At 40.6% G+C, this 19,933-nt stretch overlaps 1 protein-coding gene across 1 annotated transcript in view; it reads right to left on the reverse strand.

Moving 5' to 3' along the window:
- Positions 1–108: 108 nt before the first annotated feature.
- unc5da (unc-5 netrin receptor Da) overlaps positions 109–19,933 on the reverse strand; it is a 68,193-nt gene continuing 48,368 nt past the window's right edge. Inside the window, exons 6-17 of the mRNA XM_053687959.1 lie at positions 19,582–19,749; positions 18,439–18,603; positions 18,241–18,276; positions 16,258–16,446; positions 12,592–12,918; positions 12,369–12,453; positions 9,553–9,715; positions 8,306–8,527; positions 6,956–7,108; positions 5,678–5,842; positions 4,327–4,502; positions 109–1,871 (exon numbers count right to left, since the gene is read on the reverse strand). Coding sequence (XP_053543934.1) covers positions 1,475–1,871; positions 4,327–4,502; positions 5,678–5,842; positions 6,956–7,108; positions 8,306–8,527; positions 9,553–9,715; positions 12,369–12,453; positions 12,592–12,918; positions 16,258–16,446; positions 18,241–18,276; positions 18,439–18,603; positions 19,582–19,749 — 2,246 coding nt within the window. The 3' untranslated portion in view covers positions 109–1,474. The remainder of the gene's footprint in view (positions 1,872–4,326; positions 4,503–5,677; positions 5,843–6,955; positions 7,109–8,305; positions 8,528–9,552; positions 9,716–12,368; positions 12,454–12,591; positions 12,919–16,257; positions 16,447–18,240; positions 18,277–18,438; positions 18,604–19,581; positions 19,750–19,933) is intronic.

Below are 19,933 nucleotides of genomic sequence, written 5' to 3' on the forward strand. Positions count from 1 at the left end.
ACACACACACACACAAAGAGAACATGTATTAAAAGAATTAAATTTTTATTTTTATCTATGGTGTTCTGCATATTCGTTTGCCCCCCCACCCCACCCCACCCCCCCTTATTTTTTTGCCTTATAATAGTGTACAGCAATCAGCAACAAAGATTTTGGAGCCCCACAGTGGGCTGTAGTGGTACTGCATATCTGGGAAAAATAAACAAATAACTGGTAAACTTTTATTAGATATTACTCAACAAATGTAAGTATTATAATTTAAAAATTGTTATTGTTATTGATTTGGCAAAAAAAATATCATTCTTATTTAAGTCAGGAATATTTTATACAGTTTGGTTATGCCACATTCAGTAGCTTCTTCCTGAATAAATCTGAAGCCTTTGTGAATCTGTGTTATATATGTATAATTTCTCTGTATGAGAAATTTAACAAAGGATCAGGTCATTTTCAAGATTTTCTATTTATCATAGTAATTTATTTCTTTACTGTGGTCCTCCATACTGGTTTGTGCATTTTTGTTTCAGAAATTAAGAGACCTGGGTATGCAGAAATAACACTGATCCAAAAACATCTACCCTTTGCACCACAACACACACATCTTTACACCACTGGCATAAAGTACTACAGGTCCTAGCTGACCTGCCAATCAGGAACATCTGACCATCTACTAGTTTTAACAGACATAAAGTGTGCGAATGCATGATTTCGATGTAGTCTCATATCACAACTCCTTTTTTTTTTAACGGCATAGGACATTTTCTTCTTTTTATTCTCTCTTCTGTTTTTATTAATCTCTTAATAAAAAAAAATCTCTTAATTTCACATACTGCCATTTCTCTGTCTCTCCATAATACTCCATATATAAAGTCCATACTCTAGTGCGTGCCCATCTTCAGACATCATAGCAGGTTAAACTTCCTGCTTACTATATAGGAATGTATGTGAGTGCATGTTATAATGCTCTGTCCGCTTGTCTTATCTGTCCATCTCCCCATCCATTTCATCTGCTGTTTCTGTCTCAATTGTGAATGAAAGAAAGAGCAAAAAAGTAAAACAAGACGGTTTCAAATATTTGGAACGATGGTGTGGCGATATTTCGCAAGCCACTAGGGGGTGTCAGAGATGGATGTGAAAGGGGGCAGGAGTTCAAAAGTCTGACTCCACCCCTTTTAGGGGTCCTCAACAATTCCAGTTCTGATTTATTGAGTAATTTCTTTGCCACAATTCAGGCTCCTGTATCGTCCAGACCTATAAGTCCAGTGTGAAAAGTTACTTAACCTTTTCACCTGTGTGTGTCTCTCGCTCTCACGCACACAGACAAACACAAACACTGCGTCGCTTTATCTCCTTAACCTTGAATTTCTCAACACTTTTCTTTTCCCCACAGTCCAACAGAGAGAAGAGCGACTCCTGGTCTCCACCCTTTTCTTCAGTAGACGTTGCTATTGGCTGCTTGTTTTCTGCATAACATTTCCTAGGTGTGGTCTGAGTCTAAGTCTTTGTTGTAAAGACCAATAGTGGAGTCAGTCGTTGGAGTTTTCCCTGTATTGTGTCTTGACTGGTCCATGATAAGAATATCATCCACTTTTTCCGACTTGTCCAACATGACAGTGATGTTAGATGAGTTTTTTGAATAGTTGAAGGTGAGGGAATTGGCTGGGTGTTTGGTTTCGTCCATGTTACCCATGACGCTCTGCTGTTTGGGGTGGTCCTGATTACATATAATTCCAGACTGTTTGCCCTGGACACGTCCGATTTCCTCCAAGGCACTGGCCAGAGAGTCCAGATCTCCACGTTCCTGATGTTGAACTTCCCACAAGCACAGAATCGCCGCTGAGGGACTTGATTGCCGTGCAAAGTAACCCAGATTCCTGTAGAATGAGAATTATAATAAACAATAAGGTCATATTCGTTACCACATTGTACTCCAACCAGAGAGATACCAGGAACAGAACTCATGAGACAATGAAGGAATTATAAGCTTCAGGGTGGACATAAATAATCATGGCACTTGCATAAAAGAGAAGAAAGGTCAACACTTGTGCTAATCGTGTTAATAAACTGATTTTAAAGCATTAGAACACAACAGCAACACAATTTAGCATTAAAATGAGCCTCTTCGTGGATCATGACCTCGTCATGATAACGCGTCACTGAGAGCTTAATGCTCCCAGTCCAAAACTGGCTTTGGGAACATGCAATGTCACTTCTCGCGGCTGTGGCTCGGGTGGTAGACTGGGTTGTCCACTAATCGTAGGGTTGGCGGTTTGATTCCCGGCCCACGTGACTCCACATGCCGAAGCGTCCTTGGGCGAGACACCGAACCCCGAGTTGCTCCCGATGGCAAGTTAGCGCCTTGCATGGCAGCTCTGCTACCATTGGTGTGAGTGTGTGTGTGTGTGAATGGGTGAACGAGACACAGTGTGAAGCGCTTTGGATAACAGCGCTATATAAGTGCGTGATTTACCATTTACTTAGGATGCTTTGGTGGACACCAGTAATCAGGGAAGCAATCATGTTGAAGGAGGCCTTGTGCTCACAGAAAACTCTCTTGATTCAAATGAAAGGTATAGGGGAGAGAGAAGCAGCAAAATCAATTGCAGAAGCAAAAGCTCTGAGAGGCCATAGAAAAAGATTAGGAGCCTTCAGAGGAGACAAGAACATACATATCGCTCTCTTGAGCAAGAGAGAGTGTTAGAGTGTTGACTCCTATTGGGTATATTGCTGAGTGATGGAAGGAGTACTGAGGAACTCCTTAACTGAGAAGACACGCTCTCAGTTCAGCCGGAAATTTCTATTCTTTTGAAGTCGATCTAAGGTAACATCCATGTTATTTCAAATGGAGATGTTTTTTTAGCACGTCCTGATGTAGAATAACGATTTTCACACAAGCATTTTTCCTGCTAAGTGTGAAGTCAGCACCTCACAGTCCGCACAGAGGCCATGGTTCTGTACTCGAAAAATGTCTGGAATTTTCCTTTCAAGTGAGGTGGAAGACTTTGCTCCTGCTGGAACAGTTTAAGTACCTCATTCACAAAGTGTTCGAAAAAGAGAGAGTGAGATCGACAAACCGATCGGGTCTGCAGCAGCGGCAGCAGCGTTAAAGTCCCTGTACTGACCTGTGGAGGTGAAGCAGTAGCTCAGTTTTCAGATGAAGCTTTCTGTTAACCAACTATGGTCATGAGAAGTGACCAAAATATTATGGTATTGAGCGTAAATGAGGTTCCTTGGCTGGGCTTACTCTCTGTGATTACGTTTTATTTTTCAGTCTGGAAAGTAGCTAATACTTAATAGGTAAGTATGAGAAAATGACTAGTAACTGCTAAAATCTGACTACATTAGGTACCGTCCATACTGTGAAATAAACTGCTCCCTAAATTTACTATCAACACTCAGTTCCTCATCATTAAACCAAGACAAAATCTGGCGCTGAATGAATAAATAAATAAATAAATAAATAAATAAAAAGCTTGTAATGTGTCTCTCTGTCCAGCAGGAGGCGGTGCTGCACTCTTCTCAGCATTACAACCTCTCTCAGGATAAATCACCTCACAAACCTCCTGGAGAGATAATTGCTGAAATCCGCTTAACAAGGAAGCATGTCTCATTACACGCTGCCTGCAGCGCTGGATGGGTGGAAAATCCAGCAAAATCCTCCAATATTTAAAAGCACGTGTGTAGATGTGTGCGGTTTTCAAAGAAAACCAGGCAGACGTCCCGTCTTCAACCGTTTTGATTCGACAACCTAGTTTGGCTGAAAAGTTACAGCGGATGGAAAAACACCGGTGACTGGTGTCTTTCCTTCTGAAATAGACTTTCGGATTTTACGCGCACTGTCAGGAAGATGAATAAATTTACAGTGGGTGTAGTTTTTTTCTTCATTTTTGGTATGAAATTTTGCATTTCTTTATTTTATTTCATACATCATGTGAGCAAGTGGCAGATTTATATAGCGGCGGATCTATAATTCATATAAAGACCTCATTATTTTTTCTTAATGAAGATAAAGAAGATTCACAAAGACGGTCGGAGAAATCAAACGATACACTGTATATACTGAGCAAAGAACATTTCCGCAATATTTTCACTGCATAAGACTCCGGAGTCTGGAATAAATCCTTGTGAGGACTTTCCATGGGGGATGGAAACAGATTTTAAAATAAATTAAGCCGTTGGATGTGTGCCCCTGATTCTTCATTAATATTTGGCTGATATTAATCTGGCCTCCTTTCTTCAGGACACTGAACATGACAGTAAGTGATTAGGATACAGCCATTCACGATTTAATGTGGCCACTTCGTGTGTGTGTGTGTGTGTGTGTCTCACCTGTTTATGTGCAGTTTCTGAGCTAGGAGCTGCCAGTCTTTGCCTTTGGCATTGGCTGTGTCGAAGGTGGCACAGATCCTTTGCCGTATGGAGAGGGGGATTTTAAAAGCTTTTTCCCCCTTCTGAGAGGAAACGGTAGAATCTGACTTTGAGAAAAATGGCACCTCCTTTTGGCTCTGGAAAGAATTTATGATTTTTTTTTTTTTTTTTTTTTTTTGTCAAAGGACAGAACAGATAATTACGACAGCGCTTTAGTGCCATGTAAAAAAAAAATAAAAAAAAAAAAATACAGATTACGAGAATAAAGTTGTAATATCTTGAGAATAAAGTCACATTCGAGAGTCACTCTTCTATTTCTCAAGAAATAAACACACAGAAATGACCAAACGTGTATTTCCTTTCAGGAGTGGACAGAAAACAAAGTACAACTGAATATATTTTTGAATGGACATTTTGTGCGTTTATTTATTAAGAAATAGAAGAATCTTTTTTTTTTTTTTTTTTTTCTTTCCCCTCTAGCCGTGAGGGCTTCTCAATGGGATGCCTTCACAGCCGACTATTTAACATGGATAGATCTTCATATCGCTTATGCTTCTTCAGGTGTGTCCCGTTCAAATGATTAAAATGGTCCGCATGTAGTTCGCAACTCTTTTGCATGAAGTTGCCGAATTTTTCCAGAGTACAGGTTTCCAGGATCGGGTTTTTCCGCACTGCCTTTAAACACACGCGCTTGCCTTTAATCCTGACAGAAATGTGAACGGAACATCTAATAGGAGTCGGGAATATCGCCAATATGTAGGTATGCGTGAATAGTCCTGGGTGTATTTCTCACATTGATCACTGCAAATTCGGTTCGATTTAACAAAATAAAAGTCTCCACCCTTATTATTCTGCAGCTTATAAAATAGCACTTGATCCAGCACAGCTCAGGTATAGGATTAAAACAGTGTATCTACTGTTTATATACGGATAATATACAGCAGTGGTCACCGACACCGTTCCTGGAGATCTACCTTCCAGAAGACTTTCGTTTCAACCATAATCGTGTCCACCTGACCGTCTGATCATTGCTTTAAGAAGTTCTCGATCGACTAAAATGTCATTTTATGACTTTAATTCACGATTTTGGGTGGTCAAATTCATACGTAGTTATGCACGAGGCCGAAACATACTGATGTGCACGACTGATGCATGAAGTTCTCATCACGCGCATGGAGCTCGACTTGGAATATGACACTATTTACCGAATGTCCATATATTTTCGTGTTTGTATGACTGTGTGGAACCATTACTCATGTTTGTGCTTCTGTGAGTGTGTGTGTTTGTGTGTGTGTGTGTATATGCTGCACACCTCGGAAACAGTGGTACAGATCTGCAGGATTTGCGCATGACCTTTGATCTGCCGCACGCTGATCTTACACGAGAGCTGATTGGCCGCTGGGTTGTGGCACTGCAGAGAGAAGGCACAATGCAAAGGAGATGCAGTACTGCACCAGACCCGAGTGAAAGAGAACTCCTGCAGAGAGAGAAAGAGAAAGAGAGAGAGAGAGATGTTGAAATGTTGAGAGATCTCGGATTAAAGGCCATTTTATAAGGTTCACCTACCAAACTACGTAGCTGTACAGTTGCTACTTCAGACAATTTCTGCCCCGGTCATCGATGGAAATGGACTCACCACTGACCAGATGTTTTCAATGCAAAAATGTCATTGGGATAGTATTGGCATAGTCGTGTGTGTGAGACCCTGGTATAAGTGGACGGCCTGGTGGAGATTGAGAAACCCTACACCAACCAAAAAACATCTGGCCTGTGGATGCCCCGCCCGCAGTTAGATCCACTGGTGAATTGTAATTTACACACATTGTGCATGTGAAAGATGAGCCACAGGCTTGAGGAAGAACAAGCTATGTTCGTGTAATAAAGGGGACAGGAAGTGCTTAAAAAGCCAATAATTCTGCTGAGAACGGTTCACTACCCAGATAATATCTGGTCAGCGGTGGTCCCGTGGTGGTCCCTTCGCACTGATGGATGGGGTTCACTAAGAAAATGCATCTATGTGCACTGTAAGTGAACCTGATAAAATGGCTAGTGTGTGTATGTACGTTTCCTTTTGTTGAGCGAGGTTACGGTAAGTGTACGTTCCAGTGTCTTAACGGACGTGTGTATAACATTTTCTCATACAAGCAAGAGACCGAGCAACAGGTGTCCATTCATTTCCCGTGTAAGTTTCTCAGATGCGTTTCCCTAATTGTTCATGATCATATCATGACTCCATTTCCTCGTGATCTCGACACAACAAAAGTCGTTTTCGAAAGTCGAGAACACGAGGAAACCACAAAGAAAAGTTATTATTGAAATAATCTCGAGATGAACGCATGGCCGCTTAGGGCTTCCGTATGTGTGACTGCGTGTGTGTAAAAATTCTTTGTGTACCTATTATTGTGTTTCTCCGACTTATTTGCATGATCTCTGCAGATCAATTCCGAGTTTAAAAAAATAAATAAATAAATAAAAAAGTCCCTCTAGCGTCCCGTACTACCTGAAGCTCATGAATATTTGCGTACTGAGCTGCATATTAATATCGAGCACGCTCCGTGGCGTAATGAATATGCATCGATCGAGGTGGGACCTGGCAGGTGGCAAAGGGTTTGATGTTCCAAAGGAAGTGTGGTGAAACATCCTGGATGGAGATCTGCAGGTTCGAGGAACTCCTACTGAAGAACAGAGTGCTCGGCTCTCCCAGGAGACGACCGCACTGAGCGTGCTCCGACCACAACGCCTCCTACACGCCAGAGAAAAGCGAGAGAGGGACAGAACATAAGGTTAATTGGAAGTGAAAGGAGAGTGTATGCTCGAATGAGGAAGCGTGAGCGAGCGAGCGAGTGAGAGAGGGGAGTGTTAGGAGAAAGTAAGTAGGAGAGAAGTGTGGTGAAAAGCGGGGAGGTGAGAAACAAGGAAATACAGGTTGATTGAAGGAGGCCGAGGGCCAGTACGTATGCGATCAGGCGCGGTACAGATACAGAACGCCGCTCGATGCGGCCACAAAATGTTCTCGCGGTGCTTCTGAAATTAACGTTCATCCATTTTCCATAGCTGGAGCTCGTCACACAGACCGCACCTGGGAGTGTCTACGACATTACCTCTGCGTGAGGCGCACACTGTAGTTTAAAAGCGTCAGTGAAGCGGTGAGAAGTTCAGCCAGAGCCGTCAAAAATCTCCGGACTCGATATGAAATGCACATAGAGTAACGACCACGATATAAAGACATGACAACGTGAAAGTAAATAAACGAAGGAAAGGATATGTCCGATATGCCACGTGACTGCTAACTGGCTTTAATAAAAAGAGGGATGTGTAAAGAACAAGCTCCTTTTCTTTCTTTCTTTTCTTTTCATTTTTTAAAGTGTTCAATAAAAACATTTTTTTTAAAGAAAAAAAACGTTTTTGTGCTAGAATGTTTTAATTACACCTGGCCTTGAGCACATCTGGCTTTGAGCCTTACATACTCACGGCCCTGAAAGAAATAGCCGCATACCTTTACCTTTGATTCAAGCTTCCTGTCAAGCCTTTAAAGGTACGGTGTATAACAAACGCCACACACAACGGATTTAGTGGAGTTCTGTCCAACGCATGAACAGCCAGTAGGTAACGTGGTAACTTTTTCTGACTCTGATACTGAATTCCCACCGACATCTACATGACTATGGCGGAATTCCGTCACCTGAAATCTATGCTGAATTTAAGGCACGGCGGAAATGTCTGAGTGCTTTATTTATTCAGTTTATATTTCAGTTTGCCGGTGTTCTGGTTAAGTCTTGGGTTTCTTGTTAGGATACAGGGCTGCTATGCTAGTTATTGACAGGCAGAATATAATAATAATAATAATAATAATAATAATAATAATAATAAAAACTTGATGTACACACCTAAATACTGTAAGAATAGGTTGACTGAAAGTGTTTGTGTTTTTGCATGTCACCTGGAAGACATGTGGTGTGTCATCCATGCAGTAAACGCGGAGCGTGTAAACATCGCCCTCTGAGCTTCCGAACACCGCAATACGAAGTCTTTTCGCTGCAGATTCGCCGATCGGCATTCCGACCAGGGCGTAGCGGCCCGGCTGATCCACAAGCACAAAGCAGCGCTGTGACTCCAGCACGCAGTAACACGGAGAGCTGTCCTCTTTCGTCCACGTCACATCCTGTGAAAATAAAGCATTGGATTATTATATCAAATATTAAAAAAGGGGTATTCATGCACACGGGACATATTTTGTACACAAATAGCACATTTTACTGTAAAAGACCGTATACGTATCAATTCTTCTCGATAACATTATAATAGTAAAAGGACAGATAGAAATCATGTGTTATTACGTAAAGTATATATCGTCATGAATGTTTTCAGAAATAAAGAACACTCATGAGAATACGTAAAAAAACAAAAACAAAAACAAAAAACAAAGGCAGGCTGGCCCAGAGCTATTTAGAAGTGAGAGTGTGTCCTTTAGGCGGAAAGATGATCCTCCTACCAAACTCTTTCTTACAAATATATATACTCAAACTTACTTCACTAGCTTCGCAAGGCAATATCTAGAGTCTGATGACCAGAGTAAATCTCGCCGGCTTGTAAATCATAGCCTTATTTACCCTTACTAACTGAAATTACATGAAAAAAACACGACATACTTTCTTCTACTATCATAATAATAATAATAATAATAATAATAATAAAGAGTAAATATGAATAATAACAATTAATAACAATAATAGTAATAAATAGTAAATAACAATAACAATTAATAACAACAATGACAACAGTAATAATAATAACAATTAAAAAATTATAATAACTATTAATAATAATAATAATAAATAGTAAATAGCAATAATAACAATCAATAACAATAATAACAATAGCAATACATAACAATAATAATAACAATAATATTATTAATTGTTATTATTATTAATTGTTATTATTGCTATTTGCTATTTATTATTATTATTGATATTATTATTATTATTATTATTATTACTAACAACAACAACAATAATAATAATAACAATAACAATAATAAATAGCAAATAGCAATAATAACAATTAATAATAACAATTATTATTAATAGTAATAATAATAAATAACAACAACAACAACAATAATAATAATAATTATTATTATTATTATTACAATAATAATAATAATAATAATAATGATTCACTGACCTCCCAGTTGTCTCCATGTGTTTGTCTCTTAAGTCGTACACTCCAGTCCTCTGAGACATCGGCACAGTGTGATATCGTCATGGCGACGGGACATGACACGATTACACCTGGTGGACCAAATGAGACCTCTGGACCCAAAAGAACCTCATCATCAGAGAGAACGCTGAAGACAGGAAGCAGAAAAAGAGAGACCATAGTACCTGACCATAGTATTTATTGTTGTTAATATACATAATTCCGAGACTGGAGAAGTCATTATAAGTCGCATTTTCAGTTGAATTTGAGGAAACCACTTGAAGCATTCGCCGTGTCGAACCATTTCAATCGCTTTTGTTCGATTTGTTCATCGCAAACAGCTGAAAATCTGTTTCGACAATAAACCTGATTTGCACTGGGGGTCGAATCATTTTGATCGCAACCATGTGATAACATGACGCATAGTTATCTGCAGAAAACATTGGGTTTGTCTTTAGATTTTCAATTTGCTGAAGACTAGAACAAAGGCATCCTTAATAACTTACTTAGCTTAATTACTATGTTTGAAGGTCAATACATTTGCAAGTTGATATTTAGTCAATATTTAAGTTTGTGTGTGTGTGTGTGTGTGTGTGTGTGTGTGTTGTCCTTGAGTTTGATAAAGAAATGTTTGTTAATTACTGCGATGTGAAGAATGTACTGCAACCATCACTGATATTTTCTCTTGTTCAGAGATGCACACACACACACACACACACACACGTAAAAAAAGAGTAAGCTTGCATACACTGCTAAACAATGCTCAAGGTCAGTTATAGTCCATTTTACTGATGGTAAATGAACCGAAACAACTTCAGTAATGCGATTAGTATTTGTGCTATTGGAGACCATGCAGAGATTCGCTCTACTTTTGACAGTATATAGGGACTAGGCAGCAGTAAATGGATAATACTATATTAACAACCAAGTCACTACAATTAACTACTAATGAGTACTGGGTAATTACTCAGTTATAATAAATGAATGTTTTATTAGTTCACTATGAACTAAGCAATAATTATGTAGTCTTAAATTGCATCTCTCTCTCTCTCTCTCTCGCTAAGAGATGAGAATAATTATCTCTTTGTGTTCGCATACATACAGTACATCACAAAAAAAAAAAAACAAGCATGCAAATATATGGCCTCATATAATCATGTAATTTAGCTGACAGGCAATAATTTCACATCTAAACTGTAGTATTCTCTCTCCCTCTGTGAGTGTGTGTGTGCAATATCTAACTGATTATTGCATATGAACAGTGTTAATTATGATAATGAATGCAAATATGCAAATCTATTATATAATTACTCCACAAACATGCAGGCAAAGCAATTGAGTCTCAAGAGCATTGCATACCATCTGCCGCTTTTACACTTTCCAAGTCCCTTTTATTCTTTTTCTCTCTTGTTCTCTATCCCCCCCCCCCCCAAAAAAAAAAAAAATCATAATAATAATCTCTCCCTCTATTTTATTCTTAATACTTTCTTTTTTTTTTCTCATTTTCTCTACATAACACTTTCGCGTTTCTAGTGACGTTCCTCTTTGAATGAAGTGTCTACCGTTCACAATCCTGCCGCTTCAGATGATGCGAATTTGAATGACGGCTAAGCTGAATGGATACGGTTTGATCGACAGGCGGCGGGCTGGGCGTGTTAGGGTGTCTATCTGAACTCGGGGGATTTGAGTACGAAATCTTGACGCATCAGAAAGATTTATGGACTTGTTTTAAATAATGAAGAAAATAAATAAATAAATAAATAAAATAAAAATACACTGGAACCATTCCAGAGGGTGGCATAGTGGTGCAGTGGATAGCACTGCTGCTTTACAGCACCAGGGTTTGGAGCGAGGGCCCTCAAGTACTTGACAAAAATACTTCAGAAATTCTATGGGGCGTAGAGGCACGCCCACAGGAAGTAATGTTTTGCACAAAACAGCACCAAAGCATTCAATTCTGGTGAATTTTTTTGGGGTATTTACAGTATATATCTATTCTCTTTAATCATATTATATAACAAACATTAATGGAACTGCAGATGAACACATTAATACATCACATTAATATTAATTACATTTCAAACCCACCATCTCCAGTCCATTAGAGCCCCCAAAACAAATGCATTGTATTATTTACACAAATACCAGACAGTATACTGGAAGAGGCCACTGAAACTGTGAAATTAGCTTCTCACCAGGGATGGGTAATATTGGAGTCTTGCAGAGTTTAGCTCCACCCCTAATCAAACACACCTGAAAAATCTAACCATCCAACCATAACACCTGAATAATCTTCTCCTTGATAATTACAGGACGTTGTGTTTGATTAGCATTTTGTTAGCAAGCTAGCCTCTCCCAAAACACGGCAGACTACGCTTAATTACCCTAGGTGTGAATGAGTGTGTGTGTCCATGGTGCCCTGCGATTGAATGGGTCTCATTCAGGATCTATTCTCGCATTATATCCGGGAGGTTCTAGGGACAGGATCCAGATCCACAACCCTGCTCACGATATAGCAGTTAATGAAGCTGAATGAATAAATGAACAAATGTCCATCACTGAACTTACATTTTTGAACTTGAACACACACACACACACACACACACACACACACACACACACGACATTACCTACCTGTCAGATTTGATTGCTCTAGATCCCTGAATGAGTATTATCCCCCCAAACACAAACTCTAATAGAGAGATGCCAGCTTAATGGGATTTAAATAATAAAACAGCAGTTAACTTGTGTGTGTGTGTGTGTGTGTGTGTGTGTGTGTGTGTGTGTGTGTGTGTTCCTACCAAGTGATTTCCTGATTGATGCTCATATACATTTCCCAGCTTGTGTCCTCGGGAATTGCCCCATGAGGAATCAGCAAACTCACACCTGCAAACCCATGTACACACACACACACACACACACACGTGTCATTTGTACCAATATACTGTACATGTATACTGTACATATGAGCAGTGTACATGTGCACACATTTCTCTGATGCCTCAAACACACACACACACACACCTGTGTGTGGCAGCACAAGTCTCCCTCCATTGTGCCCAAAGTTCCCACTGGTCTTGAGTATTGGCATGCTAGTGGGCGGAGCTACTGGAAAGTCTGCCTTCCTGCTTCTGCCCTCGATCATACCATCATGAGGAAATGTAAGGTGTGGAGCTTTTGAGCGAGGGTTCATTCCTTCAGTCACGCCCAACGACATCATGAAGGAGCTGTGAACTTTGACCTTGACGTCAGGTAAGGGGTGGAAAATGAGCTCTTTATCCACCGAGTCAGGAAAACACATGGGGCTCGAATATGACACGGAGCGACCTGGATTCATCAGTAACGGGTTACCTGGTGAAGAGCAGTATTGAGAGACAGAAAATTAGGAAATTATCTTTTGACAGGGACACATTGTCATGTTACTACTACTGCAACTACTATGACCACCACCGCAACCACTACTACTACTACTAGTATAAAAACAACAACAACAACAACAACAATTAAAACTGTGAGCAGCATTTTCGGTGGCCAAGCACCCAGACTCGTTGAGCTGCACATTCAGAGATGTGCTACAATTGTTTCTAAAGCGATCACAAGAAAGAAAAGCCATAACTATAGGCAAAGGGATTCAAGAATGATTAGAATTTTTACGCATTTGCCGGTCAGTTAAATTTGGTGAAGAAGAAGAAGAAGAAGAAAACATAGAATAACAAATCTACAGAAACCATGCCAGCAATCTCTATTGCTTATGAGGCGTGCGGTCTCGCTATGCCTCTGGGCATAAGGGCTCATTCCACTAGGGGGCACGCCTCCTCGAAGGCTTTGTCCGAAGGGGTATCCTTACAGGATGTGTGTGCTGTGGCGGGGTGGTCTACACCACACACATTCGTTTGATATCACAACCTGGATATACATTCCACCCGGGCTCAAGTGTTTTGCACTGACCCTCTTGAACAGACCATGCCCTCAGTATGATGAAGCAGGTATTCTTGTTCCCACAGCGTAAAGCTCACATAACGTTGAGTTCCCTTTGAAAGGGAACGTCTGGGTTACACGTAACCCTGTTCCCTGAGAACGGAACGAGACTTCGCACGGCTTTGTCATTCTGCGGCACGACTGTAAATTGCGTCTTCGCTTCGGATTCTGACGGCGTGGTTCACGTGTGCCGTTTTTATATCACACGAAACGCTTAACTGCCACGTCACGATCACGGCAGGCCTATGAATAGGCATGATGTTACACGAGTTTCAGATACCGGTCACGTGCGAGGGCGCTTCCCAGAGCGTAAAGCTGACGCAACGTCTGGTTCCCTTCTCAGCGAACATGTATAACCCAGAGGTTTCCCAGACAGGAAAAGGCTAAAAAGTTAGAAAAGTCATCATGCAAGTAGAGAAATGACTCCTTCAGAAATATAGATTTGCAATTGGGTTCAGTTACACCAGAGTGTCGATATCCTAACATAAACAGATCATTTCAAAGCCTTGGCATTATATTTGTCATTTTCCTTTATTCTTCCACCAGGTTGTTTATGCTCAATATGAGATGGATAAAATATGCTGTGCTAGGAAGATTCAATTCTACATTCCCTCAATAATGTTCCCTGAAGAAGTTGTCTGGTACTACAGCAACAATATCACAGAAATCATCCCCAAGCTACATCTTCTCAGCCAGACACTTCAGTGTTTTGCCAGAAATCTGGGCACAGCACACTGAGAGGCATGTTTACTGTGTGTGTGTGTGTGTGAGAGAGAGAGAGAGAGAGAGAGAGAGATTCATCATCACAGCCTAAGAGACATCTGCAAGAGTTGATGATCTTATGAAGTTATCTGGTTCACATAGTTTTGTAGGTCTGACACATGCCAGTGGTTGATGCACACTTTTTCTAGTCTCTTTTTGTTGTTACTGTTGCGGTATTTTTGTTTTTCTTCCCTTTGCTCTAATATCTTCTATTCTTATACAGTGGGGGGGAATAAGTATTGAACGCATCGACATTTTTTTTCATTAAATATATTTCCAATCAGGCTATTCGCACGAAATTTTCACCAGACGTCAGTGTTAACTCAAGAACCCTGCAAATATAAAGAATCCACAACATTAAAGTCCATAAATTAAGTTATGCGCCGATGGGTTGGCACCCTGTCCAGGGTGTCCCCCGGGATAGGCTCCCTGCAACCCTATTTAGGATACGTGGTACGGAAAATTGATGGATGGATGGATATTGAGGATGTAAGAAGATTTCCTTGTGGGTGCAGAAGTTGAGGATAAGATGAGGTGTAGGCTTAGCATGAATTATTTCCTTATATAAGTGGAAGGTTCTTACAATGGCAGTAAGACATGTGTGCTTATGTTTGTGTATGTGTGATAGCAGTAGAGTTTAATGGCTCGATGAACTATATAACTGTGAACAGAAGCTGTGGCGGAGGGATTTGGCGGTGTGTGTATTTCTGCGTCTGCGTGCATTATAAACAGGTCGATGGCAGTAAAGTGTAGTTTTATTGGTGGTAGAGATTCACAGTGCACCTGTGTGATGACAATACATACATTTTAAATGGCGCTTTTATCTCATTCCACCATTCACACACACACTCACATACCAATGGTGGCAGAGCTGCCATGAAAGGCTCTAACCTGCCATCGGGAGCAACTTGGGGTTCAGTGTCTCGCCCAAGGACACTTCGGCATGTGGAGTCACGTGGGCCGGGAATCGAACCGCCAGCCCTACGATTAGTGGACGACCCGCTCTACCACCTGAACCACTTTAGAAGAGCAGGTGGTAGATTTTAAAGGTGTGTGTGAGTGTGTGTCTGAGTATGATGATGGCACAGTTTGGCACAGTTTAGCGTGTGTCTGGGTGTATATGGATGGCAGTGAAGTTTACTGTTTGTGCTGATGGTGGTGGAATCTAATGGTGTGTGTGTGTGTGTGTGTGTGTGTAGTAAAGGTTAGTACTGTTTTGTGCTTGATAGTGGATTTTACTGTAAGTGTGTGTGTATGCGTGTGCTGTACAGTATGTTCTTCTGCTGCTTCAGTAAACAAACTCCATTATAGAACTCCATCAACATCATTCCCTCCTACTGGGAGAATAGAATAGAGAAACTTAGAGCAGTGTGTGTGTATGTGTGTGTGTGTGTGTGTACAGCTACACAGTGAAGAGCTTTGCTAGTGTTTCTGAAAACTGCCATTTAGAGCACTATTATCCTGCAGTGACACAAACAATGTTAAGACAACATTAACATACATAAAAGGCCGTGTTTTTGTTGTGTTGCGTCATACAAATCGAAAATGAGCGCTCGATTCATTTAAGTTTATAGTTTGGAAGCAAATCACCAATGGAAGCTAGCAAATCATCATCAATGACGTTAGCTGGACACTCGAGCTGTTGATCCAAATCTCACTAGCCACTGAGAGTAAAATCGCTGTTAAGCCCCACCCACACGTGAGATTTGTGCCAGAATGCCGAACGTAAACCATTAACAGTCATATTGACGTGCGCTGTAAAGTTATTTTATTCTCCTTGCGCTTCCAATCAGCTAGCGCGTATATTTTGGTCGCATCCCAACCTGTATACTAAATGGTATGGCCTGTAGCTTTACGTAGCTTAAATGTGTAGTTAGACAGAGTTCTTCCTAAATGATGTCTTCAATAATCAATCAATCAATAAACAAAGTTAATAAGTCATGGTCTCACCCTGTGTGTTGCTCTTAAAGCTGAAGGACTGGAATCCTCCAGTGAGTACAGAAGCGTCGATAGCGTCAACACCGCACTCACTGTGGCTCCGCCTATAGAGTGTCACGATGACGATCAGTATCACCACAGCGACTGCACCTCCTCCCAGGCCTGAGTATAGCGCCACATCACTGCTGACCTCTGCCTCAGCTGATAGGCCGATAGATAGACAGACACAAACATACTAATTATTGATTTTGAGGATTTTTAGACGGTAGGCACTGTAATTTTGGTAAAAGTTACACTGGTAGCTCTGGGTTAGGGGTGTTGGTCAGATTTGACAGGAAATTTGCATATGTCGTGCACCAGTTCACACATGAAACAACGTGAAGGGACTGTAACTCCAGCCAATTTTTCCTTGTTGTGGATAATGATGCCGAGCTAGAGAACTCGCGGTTGTGAGTCGAGAGTGACCAACCGGAGATGTTGGCGTGTTTCCACCCCCCCCCTCCGTAATTCTGTATTTTAAACTCGTTATATCTGGCAAGAGTGAGTGCATAGAGCCCTCTGTTCTCCTGATCCGTGTCTTTTTATTCTCTAGCGTGGGTTTAGGTTAGCGTGCTACTCCATCTGGTTTGTACCAAACTGTTTTTCCCCAAAAGACATAGAAATACACAAAATGATTTTATTTTCATAACACTTCCGTAACACGCATAACTCGTGTTTGGAAATTTTGCCACAAGTGTGAAAGTGTGATATTCCAGAACCTTCTGAAAATGCTTTTTTTTCCCCCACTAAGGCGTGAAGTCGCACAAGACAAAAAAAACCCCCCAAAAAATCCAAAACCATGTCATAAACTTCCCCTCATAGTATTTTACATGAAGGTAGTTGAAGAAACTCAGGGTTACGGGATTAGTTTCAAGTTGGCAAAACCAAACCGATCCTATTAGGCTTTACTGGTACCGTGACGTTGGTTATCAACTTTTTTTGCTAACTCCGGCTTTGATTCTTAAACTATGATTAGCATATTTATCAGCATATCAGCATATTTCTGGTTGAAGAGCAAGAAATGATCATGTGGTAATATGAGGAATTGAAGAGGAATTTAAACCTACACTAAACACAAACAGCAACACTGACTACGTTTACATGGACAGCAATAATCTAGTTATTGACCATAAGGCAATATTCTGATTAAGGTGTTTACATGAGTCGCTTTTAGAATATTCCTTTCACGTTCCTGTGTTACGTGTTCTAGAACATAAATCGATTAACGGCACACGTCATTACGTCCCCGCGCCACGCCGTCCTACGTTCCCTCCAGAATTTCACGTATCAACATAGAGTTGATGGGACCGTATACAGTTCTGGGTATTTTTATTTTTCATTTTACGAAGTGCGGTTAATGATTAGTCGTGCCGTACGTGCAAATACACGACCGCTTGATGCCGTGGGCCGCGTCCCAAACCGCGCACTTACCTACTATATAGTAGCTGAAATATATGTATCTCGCCTACTATATAGGAGGCAAGTACGCGGTTTGGGACGCAGGCGTGCTCTCTCGTTTGCCGTGAAACGTGTGTGTACGTGGCCTGTCGCACGATGCGTTGATTTTTTAATTTACAGGCTGATGCGAATAAACGGATTGAAAATTTATAACCCCGACATTTTTGTTTACCGATTACCCTAATGTGTTCACCTGTTCTGTGTCTTACCTTGATTATTTTTGTTTCGGTTCCTCCTTGTAAAGTAAAGTTCCTCCTTTTTGTGCTTTTTCCCACTAAATCCATGCCTTGTTCTCTGCTTCCATTGTTTCCTAGATTTGACACTACTCGTGTGTGTGTGTTTTTTTTTTTTTAAATTTCGCTTCTGTATCTTGTTATCTACCTCTACTCTGACCCCTTCTATGGATTTCAAAGATGCTTCTTGCATTTCCCAAAATAAAATGCATACTGAGTTTACGCAATTACATCCTGTCTTCAATAACCACGAAGGAAGTCTTACCTTGAGGAACCTTCAAATCATGCAGGAGCTTTTTATCTGCAAATTAACAAAGACATGCACCAAAACACACACACACACACCATATTGATAAGCGGATGCAATGCTCCACGAACAAATGTTAGTTAGAAATTAAATTCTATTTTACAGATAAACCGTTTGATTATAATGAGGAGGAAAGTGAAGATGTAGAAGACTCGCCTTGAGTACACAGATCGCCAGTGCAGTTCTCTGTGTCGAGCGCACTTCCGTCACACACCTTCCCTCCATGTTTGGGCTCTGGGTTTACACACTCTCTATCTCGCCAACGTTCACACTCTGATCTGCACACAGACCAGAGAGACCACCCGGACCAGCCACCATCCACTACACACACACAGACACATACACAAGCCTTCAATATTACTCACACAAACACTACTCATTTTGGTTCTGTTCTCCAAACACTTCCTTTGCCTCTCCATGTTCAATCCCACAACGTTTACATACCGTACCTTCAGCTCACAGCATAACATCTCATTCCCATGTTTTTCTTTTCTCCCAGCTGATAAATCCTCATTTCATTACAATAAAATATAGGAGCTAAATGATGACGCACCTAGTGTGCAACACGACCCAAATCACGACACGATTGCTTCAGTAAAGTCAGCTTATGCCTTCAAAATGCATTACCTAATAGAGAGACGAATCAAATACTTTTTCAATACGTGGGCAAATACTTTATCACAGTACTGTATGTGGATGGATTTTTCTCACCCAAAATCCGTACAAACATTAGATCCAAACATGTTTTGGGTGAAGTATCTTTTTAATTATTTCTCTCGAAACATAATATTTAGAACATAAGGTGCACTTGCACTATGTCTGAAATGACAACCGTTTTTTTTTTTTTACTCCGATGCAAAAAAGAAAAGAAAAAAAAAAGCAAATATAATTTTAGAGAAGCTTAATGTCTTTTTTGCAATGTAGGCCTGTTTCAATTCATGAATGCACATGCCACAGTTCCATTACTGCGTGTTGTTGCCATATGGCGACAAAAAAATGTAATGTTTTTTTTTGTTATGTCAAAGGTAAAGCCCTCCTTTTCCAGTTACATAGGAAAATAGTAGTTTTGTATTATTGACTATTGAAAAACTAGAGATAAATTAATTGTTGCCATTTGGCAACACCATGCAGTAAAGGGTTAACCTTTGATCGTTCTAGTTGTTTTTATTCCTTTTATAAATATCCTGTCTGTCTGTGCTATTTTATATCTGTCTATGTTTGTCTACACGGATATAGGAAATGATGTTGTGTCTGGGATTTTTTGACGGAAATACACACCACACTGACATCACAGCTCACCTGGACAGGGTGAGGAGCAGCTGCTCTTCTGTATTGAAATACCTTCACAGAATGCTCCTCCATTCAGTGGCGCCGGATTGGTGCATGTGCGCGTGCGTTTCACAAAACCCCGGCCACACGGCACACTGCAGTCTGACCATTCAGACCATGATGACCACCCTCCATTCACTAAAAGGAGAGATAGACAAGTGAGATAATAATGGCATAGGAAAGATACATTATTATATCCTTACATGATGAGCTAGCCGATCGCCACAGAATGGCAAGCTCTGTCACATGCACGTGGACATTTGTTTACTGACGGTCTTTTTGAAGACTTAATGAAGAAAATGGAACATAATGTGGGGACTTG

This window comes from Ictalurus punctatus, chromosome 18 (assembly GCF_001660625.3).
Source record: "Ictalurus punctatus breed USDA103 chromosome 18, Coco_2.0, whole genome shotgun sequence".
Lineage (NCBI taxonomy): Eukaryota > Metazoa > Chordata > Actinopteri > Siluriformes > Ictaluridae > Ictalurus > Ictalurus punctatus.